Genomic DNA, 19,008 nt, shown 5'->3' with positions numbered 1-19,008 from the left:
AATAACGAAATGGCATCTGGCACACTGATTTTATTTACTGTTTTATTAATGTAACAGCCAAACCACACCTATGCATAATTTAACGGTTAGCGCAGGGGTTTTAGGGATGAGGCTGGTGTTGGAAGATGGCAATTTGGCCACAGGAACGCCCCGTGCGCCATGCTAAATCCTCAAATAGTGGGTAAGGTGACTTGGCCACAAAATAGGTCCCCGTGTCTGCAAAGCAACTAGTAAAGGCGGGAGCACACCGGATCCGTACAATCCGTGTAAACCCACGGATCCCATTAATTTACAATGGGATACTGTATGTGCGTGGCAGTCCGTCGAGTACGATACGGAAAAGTTCACGCTGATGTATCTGACTTACTGGCACGTACAGATCTAATTTCAATAAAGTTTGTCTCGACCAGCTTCATTCTGATCGGATCCGTCCATCGGATCTGTGAAGCCAATGAAAGCAACTCTGCTCTGTTTATGCTGTGCTGTAGGTGTGGCCGTGAGAAATAACAGAGCAGTGATCCAAACAGCGTGACTGTCAAACAACAACAGCACTACCCAAGACACACCTATACTTGCCGGAACCGTGGTGGACAGAATTGCGTTCTATACGTCTATTGTCCGATTCCATGGACATGGTGTGCTCACGCCTTGACAAAGTGCAACAGCATCTGAAATGTAGTGGAGTAAACATATCAATTATCGAAAAATACTCAAGTGAAAGTACCTCAAATTTGTACTTAAGTACTGTACCTGAGTAAATGTACTTGTCACCACTGGTCTTAGGTAGCTATAGTTCCTCTGCAGATATTGAGCCGAAACAAAAACAAAAAACAAAAACACACCGAAGAGGCAATTTACACCAACAAGTGACGTCTGGGATTAGTTTCCATTGAGCTCTTGTTAAAGGTGTTATTTTCCAGCGTTTTGTTTGTTCCCTGGCGGAGCGAGAAAAAAGCTTTGAAAACCCAACAGGAAGGCACTCTGATCAAGCCCCATTCTAGCAGTCTGCTGGAGAAGAGCTGTGGCTTCACTGTTGACTTATTCAGTTCCTCATTAAAACATCTTATCGTCATATTTCTGGCGGGGACAAAAGGGCAACGAGGCTCTCTCTCTGTGTGTGTGTGTGTGTGTGTGTGTGTGTGTGTGTGTGTGTGTGTGTGTGTGTGTGTGTGTGTGTGTGTGTGTGTGTGTGTGTGTGTGTGTGTGTGTGTGTGTGTGTGTGTGTGTGTGTGTGTGTGTGTGTGTGTGTGTGTGTGTGTGTGTGTGTGTGTGTGTGTGTGTGTGTGCGTGCGTTTTAGAGAATGAGTGCGTGCGTGCGTTTTAGAGAATGTGTGAATGAGTATGTCTACGTTTTGGAGAGAGGGTGTGTGTGTATGAAATTGTGTGCTTGACTGCTTGTGTGTCTCGGAGTGTGTGTGTGTGTGTATTTGCATGTGCGTGTGCGTGAAGGGGTTTGCCATAAATCAGGTGTAAAGCCTAGAGGAATAGGTAATTAAAAGCTGAGCCCAGAGGCCATTTAGGAGAGGGGAGAGAAGCTAGGCTTCCTTTTACAATTTTAATAATGTCAAGAGTTCTCTTCCCTCTGTTATTACCCTCAGCCTGTTCGTGTATTAACATCTGTCAGTTTAACAACATATCTATTTAGCATCTCAACCCCTTTTTGTTGTCACACGCCGTCCTCAAATAAGTTAGGTCTTTCTTTCTCTTCTTTTAAATCTATGTGTAACACATTCATTAAAACTCTTTAACTGCTTGACGAGCGGTCGTAATTTTTCCCATACCACCATGGCGATTGTTCGTCAATTCCCCTAGGCTGATTCTTTTCGCGACTATGAGAGATACGCCCGCCTTCTACAAAGACTGCGACTGGAAAGAATGGATGTTTATTTTTCTATAAAATTGCAAAGGTAAGGTACTTTGATGGCAGTGAACAGACTATACAAATCCTTAATAGGCAGTAAAAGAGTTAAGAACAAACATAATGAACAGACGTCAGATTCAAAGTCATGTCGGTGTCCCAAGAGCCAAGGCACCCTTTGTGCACTCCATGTTAGTAGTCTCTTTGGTGACGCTGTCTGTTAGAACTGCCGTTCGTAGAATTCACTTTGAAACAACTTCAGGGAAGTACCACTCCAAAAGGAATATGTAAGGAACATGCACCGTCTGTTGTACAAACTCTTAGTTCCCCCTGTACTTTGTGTCCTGGTGGCTACACGTGATCTCTGTACCCATCCGATAAACATATTCAAGCGGAATTTTGATAATCAATACCGTTCGTCCGTTATAGGCTTCCAAAGTTAGTGGGAGGGGCCTATTTCACAAAAAAATGTCAACAACAAATTTGAATCACATGTCGAGGGTTGTATACTCAATGAAACCCCAAAAGAATTTCCACTTTGATCCATAGGGGGTGCCTCAAATGCGCAAGATGTAACAATTTCATGCCAAAACATGTTTTTTGGGGTGAACAATCCACCCAAACTCACATGGCCTCCGACGGCCTCCGTCTTCCCCGGGTCCCAGTGTTTTCTTCGGGTCCCCGCGGCGCACCCCACGACTTGCGTCGGGGTGAGTCGGGCAACCACACTCGCAATTTCCCCAAATTACACATTTTCTAGTTATTAGTGTGTTTGCCCTAACAGGGCAACCAGTCTGGAGTACTGACGTCATAGACCACATGAGACGGAATTCATTAGTAAGTGTGACTTGCGTCACGGCAACCACATCTTTCTAATTTAAAATCATTCTTGTTGTCATGGACTCAGTTGCTACACACTATGTCTGCCGCCATGATATCGATGATGAGAACAAAACAACATATTGCGGACTAGTATTTATCTGACTTTATTCCATCCATCTTTATATGTTATATAGTTTGGTTTATATAAATGTATTTGTGAAATCATTTTCTCCATTGACTTTAATTAGAATTTTAACTTTTCCCAAATATGGAGATGATTGACATGACATCATATACTGTATGTCTGACATCATAGACCACATGAGACTGACACAGTATGTCCATATACTGTATGGGCAGTCCAAGATATGGGCTTAATATTGATGACCTCATGGATCTCCATATATGGGCATAAAAGGGACAAGGACGGAATGGTTAGCACCGCTCGAACAGGAACAAGGACTGATACAGATACAGAGATATTTACAAGTGTGACTTGCCTCAAGGCAACCACACTTGTAATTTCCAATTGCATCTTTCTAGTATAAAGTAGTCTAGTCTTGGACAAGGTTTACTATGTTTATACAAAAATACAGTAACTTGACTTTAGTAGGTCTTACGGGGCCAGTAGGCCCAATTAAGTTAAAACGTTTTAACTTATCTTTGTAGATCAGTTCAAATGTTGAGGGGGAAAAAGTACCTTTTCTGATCCCCGTTAAGCTGCCATAACAAAGTTATTCATTTATTTTTAATAAGTGGCAATACATTTGTGTTACAGAAGCACAGCCCAATGCCTAATAATGGTCATTACCTAAGGGTGCACATTACGCCTGCTTTGATGGGGCAATAATTCATTCAAATGTGCCCACTTAGGCAATTCATAATAATTGACATCCCTATATTGCACAACCAGTAATAAGAAGAAAGCAACACATTGCACAACCCCTGGCATCATAGGCCAGTCAATCTAAGCTAAAAAAGGGCCCGACCCAAAAGAAATTGCAATAGTAATGGTTCAAGGTTTTTTATGATCCTAAGGGTCATCCTAAAAACATATTAAAGGTTGTGAATTATATATTTAGTGGATCAAGGTAAATTCAGGGGGTTCAAGTTTGGGTCCCAATTCACTTACTAAACAGGAAAAAAAGACCACCCAAAAGATCTTCTTTAAGTAGCATGTGAGGGGTCTAACTAGGGGTTTTTCATGATTCTGAATCCATTGCAAGCATTTGTTTGGCACGAAAAACATTAGTAAGTGAATGGACCCAAACTTGAACCTCCTGAATTTACCTTGATCCACTAAATATATACTTCACAACTTTTAATATGTTTTTTTGATGACCCTAAGGATCATAAAAAACCTTGAACCATTACTATTGCAATTTCTTTTGGGTCAAACCATAGATTGACTAGCCTATCATTCCCCAAAACTATGGCACAACACCGTGTAGCCTCGAGCAACATTTATTATTTACAGTTTTAATTGAGGGTAGTTAGTAATGTGCTTTTAAAAGGAAGGAGTTTAGAGACTGGGTGACTGTTTACAATGCTGGAAAGAAACAAGGTACATTTACTCCAGTACAATCTTCCGAACCAGAAGATTTTTCTACATCGGAAGAAGCATTTATTGCTGTTGACTTTAGCCAGGCAAGCATCAGAGTCCCTGGGAGATTCTCTTCTCTTCTCTTCTCTTCTCTTCTCTTCTCTTCTCTTCTCTTCTCTTCTCTTCTCTTCTCTTCTCTTCTCTTCTCCCTTGCATTGCCTTGTGAGGAGACCCTGGCTGCTGGGTAATGTTTGTCTCTATGTGTGTTTCCCTCCCAGGTGAAGGGTGAGGAGACTGGGGAGACCCTGGCTGCTGGGTAATGTTTGTCTCTCTGTGTGTTTCCCTCCCAGGTGAAGGGTGAGGAGACCGGGGAGACCCTGGCTGCCTACACCTCCTCCCCGGAGGCTGTTTATGGAGCAGCGTACCTGGCCATCCTGCCCTCCCACCGGCTGCTCCATGGCACCAGCCCTGTGCGCTCTGCCCTGGAGGAAGCCCTTCAGCCAGGCACAGGTACTGTATGCTGTAGGCTGCAAGAACTGTGGTGGTTAAAAGCAGCAATACCACAATGCAGTAATACTCTGTACAACCAGTAAGACTCCCTAATCGGGAAATAAACGACCGTTTAGGTCGCATGTAAAAATCGGCCTGATGGTGGCTATATTCAAACACTTGAGTAAAGTGTACAAATGTATTGACATAAAAATATACTACCAAAGTAAAAGTTCTCATTATGAATGGCCCATTCCACAAAATATTTCAAAATGTGAGTTTGTGAATTGGCTATTTTCAAATAGAAGAAGTATAAAACAGGGCTTAGGTGGTCAAGTTATGTTTGTAATAATAAACCTGTCAAACAACCTTAGTGCAGTAAAAAGTACAATATTTGCCAGAATGCAGTGCTTCACGGCACCAGCCCAGCCCTCCCTGAGCACACTGAAGAAAGCACCATAGCCGGGCATGAACATCACCGCTCTGTCGGCATTTAGGTTGGCTATGTCCGCTATTTTTGAAAGATTTAGTGAAAGTGAAAGTGGTGGTGTGGTTTTATAAATATTTAGCCAACCAAAAGTATTAACAAGAGCTTGTGACTAAATAATAACAACACTGGATCCATTGGAACAGAGGGGTGTGCGTGTGTGTACTGTGTGTGTGTGTGTGTGTGTGTGTGTGTGTGTGTGTGTGTGTGTGTGTGTGTATGTGTATGTGTGTGTGTGTGTGTGTGTGTGTGTGTGTGTGTGTGTGTGTGTGTGTGTGTGTGTGTGTGTGTGTGTGTGTGTGTGTGTGTGTGTGTGTGTGTGTGTGTGTGTGTGTGTGCGTGCGTGCGTGCGTGCGTGCGTGCGTGCGCGCACATGCGTGGGTGTGAGAGAGGGGAGTTTTAATTGGGATTCCCTCAGGTTTCACTCTGTCTCTCTGTAGTGGGTGGTTGTTGTCAATGCACCGCCGTCAACGGCTGCCTCTCTCACGACCCCTGACCTCTGCCCCGCAGACACACTGACAGAGGTCACCGTCCGCAACCTGTTCACCGGCCGCGAGGTTCCCATGGTCATCTCACACAAGGAGGCGTTCGATGGTCACCTCGACACGGTAATTGGTGAGGCACATTGTGTTTTCTGCGTGTGTGTGTGTGTGTGTCTGTCTGTGTGTACCTGTATTGCTGTATTTGTGACGGTCAATTGAGTACCTGAGACGAATAACAGTCTAAGTCCGTACTTTAAAATTTTGGATAAAGATTTTTATTTTATTTACCAGACTAAACCACAAACTAGAAGTTTTTATTCTCTTAAAGTCTTAATGTACTCCTCTCTCATTTTGTTGAATTATATTATTTTACTTCACTCATATCTATTAGAAATTTTAAGACATAATACTTATGGAAAGTGGAAAAACAGTATATCTCCAGCAGTTTGTGGAACAACAGTCTTAAGTCCGTACAAGCAATATTCAGCAGACAAAGGGAGCAGATAACATTAAAGCCGACAATTAAACAAAATGAGGGGGGATTGCATTAACAATTTAACAGATTAAAAATGACTAGTTTGTGGTTTACAGTCTGGTAAATCCAAAAATATATATATTCAAAAAAATTCAAATATGGACTTATACTGTTATTCGTCTCAGGTACTCAATTGTCCTAGTAGAATAACTAGAATTTGAGAAATTGACAATTTTCCTGGTCCTCACGAGATAAATGGTTTGTTTTATGGTTTTAAAAGGTTTGAGGGAGTTAAGCTGGTTGCACACTGCTGCGTTTTTGTTGTTGCGAAATGCGTTTCTCAGGACATGGAGAGAGAGAGAGAGAGATAGAGAGAGCAAGGGACTCAACGGCCCGAAAATAAATACAAAACGGGCGGCAGTGTGCAAACGTGATTGACACAACTTGAGGTTGATTTCTTTATTCACGTGCTCTGAAATTCACTCCTGTATTTAGCCGAAAAACCGCAGCAATGTGCAACAACCTTTGCAGTACTGTATACAATTAGGAAAATAATTCTGGTTGGGGGGCGGGATCTACAAGCTCAACAATGCTTGTAGAACATTACGTTTTTGAAAAAAGCTATCTTCATTATAATCACAATTTGGACCGACATTATATTGTGAAAAAGTCAAATAATCACCAATATATCAGGCAAGACTGATATATCTGTCAGGCTCTTTGCCGCCGCCTGTGTTATGTATGTGTGTGCTGTACGGTACATTGCATGTACATTGCATGCGTGCCTTAATGGTGTAAAATAAATCCACCGGGGCAGGGGTTGTTTGTATGGAGGCCATGTTCATGGTTAACAGTCCTGTGAAGGCATATCACATGTTCAACAACAACCACACCACAGGGAGCTTGTGTACACCTGTGTGTACAATGATGTGTGTACATGCCATTATGTAGGCTCACTTCTTTACACTCGGTGGTGGAAGAAGTACTCACCTTTTTTGGCTTGAGTAAAAGCATCAATACAGCCATGTAGAAATACTCTGTTACAAGTAAAAGTCTGGTATTACTGGGGTAAAAGAATATTGGCATAAACATGTACTTGAGTACCAAAAGTAAAAGTACTCACTACTCATTATGCAGAATGTCCCATTTTGCACGTTTCCAAATGTTTACAAACCTTTAGAAATAGCCGATCTACAAGCTCACAACGACTTGTAGATCGGCTATTTTTAAATAGCTAAAGTATATATTATGTGGCTGAAGTGGTAAATGTATATTTACTGTAGTAATAATCATCTAAATCTTCAAAGTTACTAGACCAGGGTTTCCATCTCAAGGCTATTAAAGGTCTAACTAAAATCGAAGATATGTTCCAAGACGGAAATCTGATTTGATCTCCCAAATAGACACTTTTTCAAATATCTACAGATAAGAAGCTTCATAACAGCAACAGGTAATCAATCACTGACTCCTCCATCTCTTTTTGGAATGGAGAAACTCACATCTGATCCAGGGTTTCTGCTAGGCATTTTCCTGGCCAACGTGACCGACAATTTTTGTATTATTCCGGCTTAAGTCTTAAATTAATCTGCCATCATTTAATATGATAAAATGTGTGTTTACGTGAGTGTGCTGTGCTGTGCACCATCCCAAAACGAATTGTGTATGTGTGGGGGAGTTAGGCCTACAATTAGGAAAAGGTTCAAGTTAGTTGTGTATTTGTGGAATCAGGGGAAGGAGTAATGTATGCTGATGTGGTGTTTTGTACCCGTTGCCAGGCATCCCAGACAGCAGCGAGGAGGACAGGAGCGTGGCCAGCAGGCTGGATCTGAGCTGGACCTCCGTACTCCAGGACCACCAGAGCCACACTCTGCTCAACTCTGAGGAGGTCTGCATGCTTATTGCCACATCACAGGTTTACAGGCGTAAAGCAGTGGGTGAAAGTCTTTTTGAGCGGTGGTCACACTGTCTCCATAGTGTGGCCGTGTGTATGCGTGTATGCGTCTGTGTGTGTGTTTCTGTCTGTATGTAGCCTGATCTGAGCCTGGCCTGCAATACAGTTGAGTGACCAAAGACACACACACACACCCTAACCCCTAACCCTAAACCTAACCCCTAACCCTAACTCTAACCCTAACCCTAAACCTAAACCTAACCCTTAACACAACCCCTAAATTTAGTGAGGACCGCAACTTAGTCCTCACTTTCCAAAAATGTCCTCACTCTGTTGGTTAAAAACTATTTCCGGTGCTCACTGGGTAGTAAGAACGGGTACACACACACACACACACACACACACACACACACACACACGCACACACACACACACACACACACACACACACACACACACACACACACACACACACACACACACACACACACACACACACAGCCTTGAAATTAATGGACACCACGTACCACTCAGTTCACACTGGTGTGATTTTCTTTTCTTTTGTGAGTGAGTTCTTACTGGTCCCTTAGTAGTTTTGGGTTCCACCATTAGTTTAGTTCAGTGATTCTCAACTTTTTTTCATTTCAAGGACCCCCAGTTGTGCATTAGGCCACAGACCGCCATTAAATACAAATGTTTTATCTCTGGGATCCCAATCTACATTGTCAGAATCTTCATTTAACTCTCTACTGTTCAAATGCAACCAAAATGGACCCCTGAGGGTAAGAGTTAACAGACCCGTTAGGGTCCCCTGGTGGTCCCCGGACCTCACATTGAGAACTGGCAGTGGCTTAGAACAAACCAGTGAAATACTTGATGCTTAATGGTTAAACTGTGACCTAGCATAACCCCACTAATTAATTATGAATGAAGAGCCATAATTGCGATGGGATAATGGCGCTCACGTCCCTGTAAATCCTACTGCCCTTGTCCCTGACCGCAACTGAGTACAATTGAGATACTTTTTTTGTCAATTCCAGTTTTTCAATACTTTTTCTTTTTAAACCACTAACACAGCCTGCCTGCTTGCTCAGCAAGGAAATGTAATTTGTACCATCAGGCTTGTCAACAAGTCGTGTTAAACCAGACACGATCTAAATGTCTCAATAGAAGAATACAACCACCCCAATTTGTTTAAGTTATATAATCTATAAGCATACTCTGCTATTCAGATTAGACTAAATAACATTGTATTCACCAAACAAGTTACATACGGTAATACAGCTGCACATATTTTTGAGTATAAGATTTTTACTTGTACTACATTGTTGTATCGCTACTTTTACTTGAGTAGAAAAAATAATCTGAGTACTTTTCCCGCCACACTGTCCCTGTGTAGTTCACCGGGCTGAGCAGAGAGCAGGCGTTTGACTCCATTACCCAGAATGCCAGAGAGAAGGCAGTGGGCGGCCACCTCACCAGCAACAAGCTCAGGGATTGGCTGATTTCCAGACAGCGGTACTGGGGCACACCCATCCCCGTGGTGCATTGTGGGTCTTGCGGTCCCGTCGCCGTCCCCGAGGAGGAGCTCCCTGTCGCCCTGCCGAAGCTGGCCTCTCTGACGGGGAAAGGAGCCTCGGCTCTGGAGGCCGCACACGACTGGGTCAACTGTACCTGTCCCAGGTGAGGACAGCCATTGTAGCACTATTTAAAGTTGCAGTTCACACATCCAAAGTGTGGTTTAATTCTCAGAAAGTGAGTGTTATATTTGTTATACAACTACGGTAGATGGCTTGGCTGAATCTAGTTACCTTTAAATAATATGCAGCGATCTGCCAAGTGCATTCTTTCACCTGCTTTTGGTAGCTTTGCTTCCTGTCATGTGGGTGGGTCGGCCCAATCAGAGGCTGAATAGCCGTGAGGCACACTATCGCTATGTATATTCAAGCCTTTGAAGAGGAAGTGATTGGCTTGTACTAAATGTCCTAAATGAATGGACCCTTATATGTAGGTCTGTAACTCTTAGAGAGTATAAATGGAACCAAACCAGTGCGGATTCCATTTGTACACTCTCAGAGTTATGGTGGTCCGCCGGTATTATTGCAACTGTGTAGCAGACGTGAAGTCCACACACCGGCTCTGACAGCTGTGATAAAACACCTCCCAGTCTCAGGGTGGACACTCTAAACGCCATCTGAGTTCATGCACAATGTTCTTCATCATGCCTCCCAGGGACGTGCAGAGAGTGTTAGATTTCTAAAAGGGCCTTTTGTAGGAAATATCGAAAATAGCAGACCTCACAACACGGCGCGCTGTGAGCTTGGAGGTCGGCTATTTGCGGTGCTTGTTACCACACTGGAACTAAGCATAATCAAGTCAATACTGGAAATGTGGCGTAGGCATTTCTACAGAGAGGGCAGTTCTTTCAACATAAGATGCTGAATTCAAGTTCAGGAGAGTTTGGACAAGGCAATTCTCTTGAGTGGTGCCTTCGGGTATGTCATGGAAAGAGGGCGTTAGCATTTCTTTCACCATAGTAAAACTGCATTCATGGTCTGGAGAGAGGGCACTTTTTACAGGCAGATAAAAGGGCAAGGGCTCAAGCCCCCTTTAATGTCTGTGTGTGCACACGTGCCTGATGCCTCCTATATGAAGGATGTACAGTCTTCCTCCTTCTCTCTCTACTGTCTGCTTCCCCTCAGAGGGCTAGTGGATGGAAATGGGTCCATATGGATCCTGCTGTGAAAATGAGAGAGGCTCTTGCTGGTGAAAATTGACAGCTTTACAAGAACACAGAGCACTGCGAGGGCGAGTGTGAACTGCCAGAGTGTCCTGACGCAATTATGTAATGAGTGGCAGCTGTGAACGTATGAGATGATGATGATGTTGATGGGTTGAGGTTACATAAGCAGCTGCGACCTGACACACGCATGCACGCGCACACACACACACACACACACACACACACACACACACACATGCACACATGCATAAAGTGTGTGGGCAAAGTGGGCACGTACACACAGACAGTCAGACACATGTACGCACGCACGCACGCACGCACGCACGCACGCACGCACGCACAGACACACACACACACACACACACACACACACACACACACACACACACACACACACACACACACACACACACACACACACAACCGGCGGTGAGTCATGGCTGAGTAAAATGTCTGTGAGAAAAGGTGGTGTCATTGGGCTTCTAAAAGGCAGGGTCTCCCTCAGTGTCAGAGACGGAGGGAATCCCTCTGAATAAGACTAATCACCAGTGGTGGAAAAAGTACTCAAATGTTTTACTTTACTAAGTAAATGTACTTAGTTACTTTACACCACAGCTCATGACTCCAGGTTGATTACAACCAAATAAGACCACTCTCATGCACGCACGCACACACACACGCACACAGGCACGAACACTCTCCCTCGCTCTGTCCTAAGTGGCAGTGGAAATGTGTTGTTTTCGTCGGACTGCAGCCAATTAAAGTTTGACCGGAACACGCAGGAAGAGTTTGATGAGACGTTGGTGGAGGAGGGGGGGTGGGGGGGTTAGGAAGTCATTTCCTGTGTTCTGATCTGGTCTCCGCTCCTCTGCACCACTGTCTGTGAATTGTGTCGCCAATATTGAACTCAGTCTCACATTATCCCCCGGCCGTGAAAGGCCAAGCAGCTGTGTGCTGGAGCGAGGCCAGATCTGTTGCATGCACTTCATCTCTTTCTCACCCTCTCACAAACACACACAGACAATATTTCAGGACGGTGATTTTATGAATTTCATTTTTTTATTTATTTTTGTTCATTTTTAACCTTGTCTTGCAGTTGCTAAATCTCACTGTGAAGAAAAAAAGACCTGAGCCGGAAGGCAAAGCTCTCTGTCTACCGAGCAATCTTTGTTCCTACTCTCACCTATGGTCATGAAGTGTGGGTCATGACCCAAAGTATAAAGTTGTGGGTACAATCAGACAAAATGAGTTTTCTCAGACGGGTGGCTGGTATCTCGCTTTAGAGATAGGGGGAGAAGTTCAGCTGTTCAGCTGAGTCAGCTGTTCGGGCATGTAGTACGGATGCATCCAGAGCGCCTTCCAAGGAAGGTCTTCGATGCACGTCCAACTGGGAGGAGACCCCGTGGCAGACCAAAGACCAGATGGAACACTGGCCTGGGAACGCCTCTGTATACTCCCGGAGGGAGTGGAGGAAGTTGCTCAGGATAGGGAACTCTGGAAATCTCAGGTGGAACTGTTACCCGATTCCGGATAAGCGATTGAAGATGGATGGATGGATGGATGGATCTCTTTAAGCCGGAAGTAGCCGATTTACAAATCTAACCTCTAAATGCCTAACCCTAACCACAACCTGAATCTTTTTACCGATGGTCCTCACAATGTCAATTTCTCAAATTCTACTATATTTGTCTGCATTTGGCCCTGGAAATACACACACACGCACACACCTACACTTTCAGAAGCATAAACTCACAAACATTTACTAGGTACCCAACAAGGTCTGTTTTTCCGTAGAGATTATGCTTTCTTGAGAGACACAATACTGCACGTGCACACACGGTACATTTGTCTCCGGTTTGGTACTTAGTCGAGACTTAAGCCTTTCTTTCCCTGGGCTCTGCATGAGAGCATCCAATTCTAAAGCCGTTCAGTAGAGGGAACACATTCTGTGTTTAGTTTCATCTACACTCTTTAACCACTTAAGTCCGCTATGTACTTGAGTTGACCGCCGGGGTCTGCCTGGGGTCTATACCCAACTTTTTGCCGGATGTGTGCGTATGTCCACAGTAGGATTCATGTGGTTAAAACCTACACTGACTGTTACTAAATCTATATTTATTGACAAGACTGTAAGAACAGATATTATATTAATTTTTGTATATACTTTATCTTGGTTTGTTTTTTCTTGCCCATTCTCACCGCTGTTGTTGCTACGATGACACCTGGATGCAACTCCTCTCTTATCTTATTCCTTGTGCATTTTCTTTTTTTCTTTTTATTTTAGCATTTGTGATGCAAGGCAGGAGGAGGTGAGTGGGGGGGAGGTTATAATAATCCAGTGTGAAATAGCACCTGCCTTTCAAATATTAACCCCACTACACCTTAGCCTTGTTGCCAGGCAACCTGTTGCCTTTACATACTTCCTCCCCATCACCCTTGGCACGGATCAGTTCGGCAAGGGGGGGGGGGGGGGGGGGGCATAGAACCATATGGCCAGAACAGATTCAAATTTAAAATAGCAAAAGTAGCAGATCGACAAGTTCAAAATGTGTTGCTTCGTGCCACGTTTATTTTTGATACTTTTGTGTGACGCTGTAGTATGATCGTAGGACGGTAATTTTTGAAAAGATTAGAAGCAGTGTTCTTCCGAGCACGGGTCTCCGCCAGGTCAGGTATGTTATTGTGGCCTGCTGGAGGCGCCCTTAAATATCATGGGTCTGCCTGTGGAAAACCCTCACACAATCAATTCCTTTCACGCAGTGACTATCTCATTATAAACCCAGCTAACATCAGGATGTCAGTTGGTTTTTGCACATATGGGAGCAGATCTCAGCACTGCCTTAATGACTGGGAGGAGGCTCACTTTTCTAGTGAGACTCATTACAGTCTCACAGGCACTCAGTGGCGTCAGTTCAGCAAAAACTAAGGTATGGCAACATGACTGGTGTCTTGCACGCGCGCCCAAGACGATTGTCATGTTGCCATCCTTAGCAACAGGCACGATGAAAAGTACATTTTATTATTTTCCCCCTGTAGCCAAGGTATGGCAGCTGCCATAGCTTGCCATACCCAATTGACGCCTTTGCAGGCACTCAGCTCCGTTAAGTGTGCGGAAGGAATTTGCCTACGATGGGGAAAGAAGGGGGGAAAAAATAGATTCATTTTGATTGATGCTAGCGATTGACCAAGACATGCTTACCATTTTCTTTTTCTTAGATTAGTTTTTCTCGACCACTAATATTCAAAAAGGTGATTTAGATGGCATGTTTTTTTTTAGACAGATTCCTTGTTTACCTAGCATCCTAGTTTCTCTGAGGCACTACACAGTTCTCTCTGCATTCTATTTATGTGATTATTAGTGTGGTTGCCTAGTGGGCAACACACTATAGTTAGATTTTTTATTATTTTCTTGGATAAACAATCCAGACTATAAATAGTAAGTTCAATGAGCTCAGTGGGGGAGTGGTGCTAGCTCGAGGTTTGCCCGAGCTTCACATGACAATTTGGCTACAATACAGTATTTGCCAGACCCATGAAATGGGTAGGCCTACATAAGCAAATGTCGGTCCGGGTTTTCTATATAAAGGGTATATATGATGATGACATGATGATGACATGCCTACAAAAGGCATGATGTCATAAATGATGATGACAGACAGGGGGTCTGGCACAACCAGGTTGACCTGGTCTAGTTTTTGTTTGAATAGCTGAAGTATAAAACAATAGTTAAAGTGGTTAAAAGTGACACAGATGCTTTCCAGGTCGTACATGTAAGTGGTTAACAGATAATGTGTCATGTGCACACTAAGCAAGGCTACTGTTTGATTTGGATAAGGGGGGGGGGGGGGGGGGGGGGGGAGTTGTGTTGGAGGGCAGGGCTGTCATTTCCAACACAAACACGCAAACAACGTGCGAAGCTGGTGCCAGGCGAGGCCTCGTCGGGACAGTTAGTCCCTGTTGGCACAGCTGGTGATCAGAGCACAGGGAAAGGAGATTTGGTGCCAGCCTGGCATCGGCTAGCCATATCGACAGGGACGTGACCTCCACAGAATCCAGATGGACTCACTCGTCTGATTTCTCTCTGTCTCTCTCTCTCACACGCGCGCACACACACAAAATCATAGGCCACTTCTCCAGAGGAATATGAGATGGAATAATTATGCAATCATTAATTATTTTTCTTTTCTTATTTGTTTTTCTGTTATAGATTTTGTGCTGCTCATTTCCTCTGTCTCTCTTTTCCGATCTTCTCTCCCACATATCTTTCATGTCTCTCTCACTCCTTCTCGCTCTCTCTCTCTCTCCTCTCTCTTTCCTCCTCAATTCAATACAACGTTATTGTCATGTCCACACACACACACGAGGGGGGAAAGATCCCCTTGGGGATGGTAATACATAGATAGACATAAAAGGACATATCAGTAAATCACGTTGTGGACACTGGAAACAACGTTTGGAAAGGTTAAAAGGACACAAGTGACAGACCGTCCTGATGGCACGATCTGATGGTTGTGCATGAAAAATTGAAAATACATCTGGAGGCGAAGAGGAGGAGGAGGAGGAGGAGGAGGAGGAGGAGGATGAAATGCACTTGAGGGAAATTATTTCTTATATAAGTTCTCAGTAGTTGTCAGTAGCAACCTGTAGTGTCTCCTACTAGTGTTGTGACATCCGCGAGCGTTGATTCGCTCGCAATGTGAGCTTGTAGTTCGGCTATTTTCAAAGGCCGAAATGAATACTGGGCTGCGTGGATAATCTATGTTTTGCAAAAATAATAAAAATCTACAAAGTAACTAAAGTTTTTAATAATTGCAGTTTTTTGAAAGTATAATATTTGCATCTGAGATGTAGTGGAGTAAACGTAAATGACTTTTTTTCTATCAATTACTCACACCATGGCCCAGTTCAATAATATATTTTGGTTTTGTCGCATTCCTAAGAAAATAATTTGATCACAAAAAAATTACCCCCATTGATTCCGGATGGGGACCCAAATGCATTCGGGTCCCCATCCGGAATCAATGGAGGTAAATTTACTATAATACATTTTTATAGTCTTAGGAATGCAACAAAAAACAAAAAATATTATTGAACTCAAGTCTCCATGGGGTGAGTAATTGATTGAAAAAAAGTCATTTTGAGGGTGAACTACTCCTTTAACAATACTTGAAGAAATGTGCTTAGTTACTTTACACCACGCTGTGAAATGACTCGTGTCACTGAAGCGAAGGAATAATTCCCACCGCTATCTCCGACACCTTTTAGAGCTCTTGGAACGTACAATTGCTTCCATTTGTGCTACACTCCCAGGCTTTAAATGAACACTCAGCGCTGTACCGCTCAGAGTGTAGCATCTGGTACCGAGGAAGCCAAGTGGTGTTGTGTAGCTTCATCTACTGTGTGACTCTTTGTGGTGTGGTCTCTGAGCACAGTACATTCAGTACAGTACAAGTCTCCCAGTTGACGCTGATGTTCCTGCACTATTCTGCATGCTAAGAATCAAAAGGGGTTTATTTACTCTATCACTCAGACGAGTACAAGCAGTGACATGTCGGCGTGATATGTCCATGGAGACTGTGCTAACACAACAATATAATGTTATAATCATAAGGCAATAATACTGGATGTAATGAAGTGCACCTACAAAATAAGGAAAATGCCTGCTGTCGAAAATGAACGCCCTACTTGATCATACTACAGCGTCATTTGAATCCTGAAAAGTAAAATGTTTGGAAAAATTGGACAGTTTCCACCCGAAAGAGACTGGTAGATATATTATTTGTAAACAACAACACCTTATTATTCCCCTATGAGATACAATAATCCATCACAAAGAAAAAAGACAGGAGAGTGGTTCAGAGTGAGAATGGAATGTTTACCATGGAGAGAGAGAATTCAAGACGGGTACAGCACAGAATAATCAATGGTTCAATGGTTCATGCTCTCTCTGACAAATGATGTTTTGACATAAGTATAAGTATGGTCATTTGGTCAATCCTGAATGACGTTTAAACAGTTACCACAAATGACAAGACAAAGAGTTCCTGGGGGAAGAGATGTCCTTGCTGGTGTCTGCATGACACCAGATGTCCAGCCTGAGCCTTATAAACCAAAACAATTCTCATAGTTTTAGGTAGAGACTAGACAGTAGATAAGGCCTCATTTCTACCAGACAGAAACCTGGCCTTGTGAATGCTGTGCACCGAATTCCACAAAGCCAAGGTTGTAATATGGTCAGTGTCACCCAGTCACAAGCTGGACATTGGTGTCAGATGGTCAGTTAGTCATCAATATGAATTTATAAAAGATGATATAAACCACAACAAAATACCTATCAGAGACAATATGGATAGATGAGATAGAAACCTGGTTAATGTACAGGTAGAACAGCAGGTACTGTATAATAAAGCTCTTAAAGTGATCCCTGACTAGTAAGCCATGTAGGCCTTAATATGTTATAATAACCCTCTTTAACCAAAATATACCATTATATTATACCATTATTATACCACAATATATTCCTTTGAGAGAAAAAAAGTTATATTTTCAACCCATGGGGGGAGCCATTGCACTGTTCGTCGCATGCAGTGATGACGTAGAAGATGCATTTTGGGTGGACGGGCCCATTTAAAATGGCGGTGTAAACAAGTTTTAGATGTTGAATTAAACACTTTACAGGCACGGCAAAACATCCTACTTGATATGAACAGAACAGAAAAGCACCACACTACTAACTACAGTTAATCTGAGCTTCAAGACAATGTTTTAAATATTGTAAAGAGAACGTTGTTTTGACGTTCCATATTAACCCTATGGGCCCATCCACCCAAAATGCATCTTCTATGCCATCACTGCATGCTTTTCTCTCAAAGGAATATATTGTAAGTGTTTTAAATGGTATATTTTGGTTAAAGAGGGTTCTTATAACATATTAAGGCCTACATGGCTTACTAGTCAGGGATCACTTTAAGATAACTACAGAATGATATCTTTAGCAGGAGTGCGAAATGCAGAAGAAGCGCTAGACATGCATACATACTGTACACACCAAGAAGCACTTGACACATATAAAAGATCAAAATCACATCTGCTGTGGTGTTCGACACTCTGGCTATAGCAGAAATGAGGCTCTTCTGCAGAGTGGGCAGCTGCTTCCATTACCATTCCATATGTTGAAGAGCCTTCTGCCCTTCTCTGGCTAATCCCATGATCTCTTTCTCTCTCGCGCGCGCACGCGCGCACGCACGCGCGCGCGCACACACACACACACACACACACACACACACACACACACACACACACACACACACACACACACACACACACACACACACACACACACACACACACACACACACACACACACAGTGTTAATAATGCAGCTGAGGTGTTACAATAAACAAGACACATTTATCCAGTCCCATCAAATTTACTTGTCTATTGTGTGCATGACCCTGGCTGTATTTACACAGCTTCGCGCCATGCTTTGAGCTTGTGTATCTGCTGCTTTTGCTCTTTTTGAATTTGAATCTTGAAAGGTTTATACATACTGTATGAGGCTTCCACCCTACAGAGACGTTACACTGCATCTCCCTTCAGCAGAAGACCTTCTAAAGCCATGATATTGTGTGTATTGCATGCAAACTGAGACTCTCTATTTCTTATTGCAGGTGTAAAGGGCCAGCCAGGAGGGAGACGGACACAATGGACACGTTTGTGGACTCAGCCTGGTATTATTTCAGATACACGGACCCCCACAACCAGGACAGGTACGAAGCGTCCCCCCGCCTTATCTGTCCACAGGTCAGCCTGACTTAAAGCAGTGGTTCCGCAAGCTTTTGTCCTCGGAACCTTCATAAGCCTCCATACCCCTTCTTACATTTGACAAAAGCTGAGACCCCCAGCCCCACCCCACACACACACACACACACACACACACACATGCATGCACTTGTGTTTTTCAGTTGACCACTTACCATGGTTCTTAAGTGCCTGCCTACCACAGCTTTTTCAAGCGTCTGGAATACAAACACACTTGGGGGGTCACTGCACATACTCCCTACGGGCTGGGGGCAGAGCCTGTGAGCAAGGGCGTTGGGCGGGAAGAGTAGGACGAAGGCTCTAGTCTATGTCCTTCCGGTGAGGGCTCCTCACTGGCAGGGGAGTCTGTAGGATACAACGTAACAAATTCGAAAATGGCAAAAGTAGCAGATCTACA

At 43.5% G+C, this 19,008-nt stretch overlaps 1 protein-coding gene across 3 annotated transcripts in view; it reads left to right on the top strand.

Annotated features, from left to right (window-relative positions):
• Positions 1-19,008, top strand: part of LOC308305549 (leucine--tRNA ligase, mitochondrial-like) — a 100,491-nt gene that overhangs the window by 50,659 nt on the left and 30,824 nt on the right. For all 3 annotated transcript variants that reach the window (XM_080750361.1, XM_080750359.1, XM_080750360.1), the window contains exons 9-13: positions 4,574-4,733; positions 5,710-5,814; positions 7,932-8,041; positions 9,447-9,730; positions 18,461-18,559. In XM_080750361.1, the coding sequence (XP_080606487.1) occupies positions 4,574-4,733; positions 5,710-5,814; positions 7,932-8,041; positions 9,447-9,730; positions 18,461-18,559 (758 nt within the window). The remainder of the gene's footprint in view (positions 1-4,573; positions 4,734-5,709; positions 5,815-7,931; positions 8,042-9,446; positions 9,731-18,460; positions 18,560-19,008) is intronic.

Source organism: Nannobrachium achirus (assembly GCF_963921795.1).
Source record: "Nannobrachium achirus genome assembly, chromosome: 2".
Classification (NCBI taxonomy): Eukaryota; Metazoa; Chordata; class Actinopteri; order Myctophiformes; family Myctophidae; genus Nannobrachium; species Nannobrachium achirus.
This window is presented reverse-complemented; position numbering and strand designations above follow the sequence as displayed.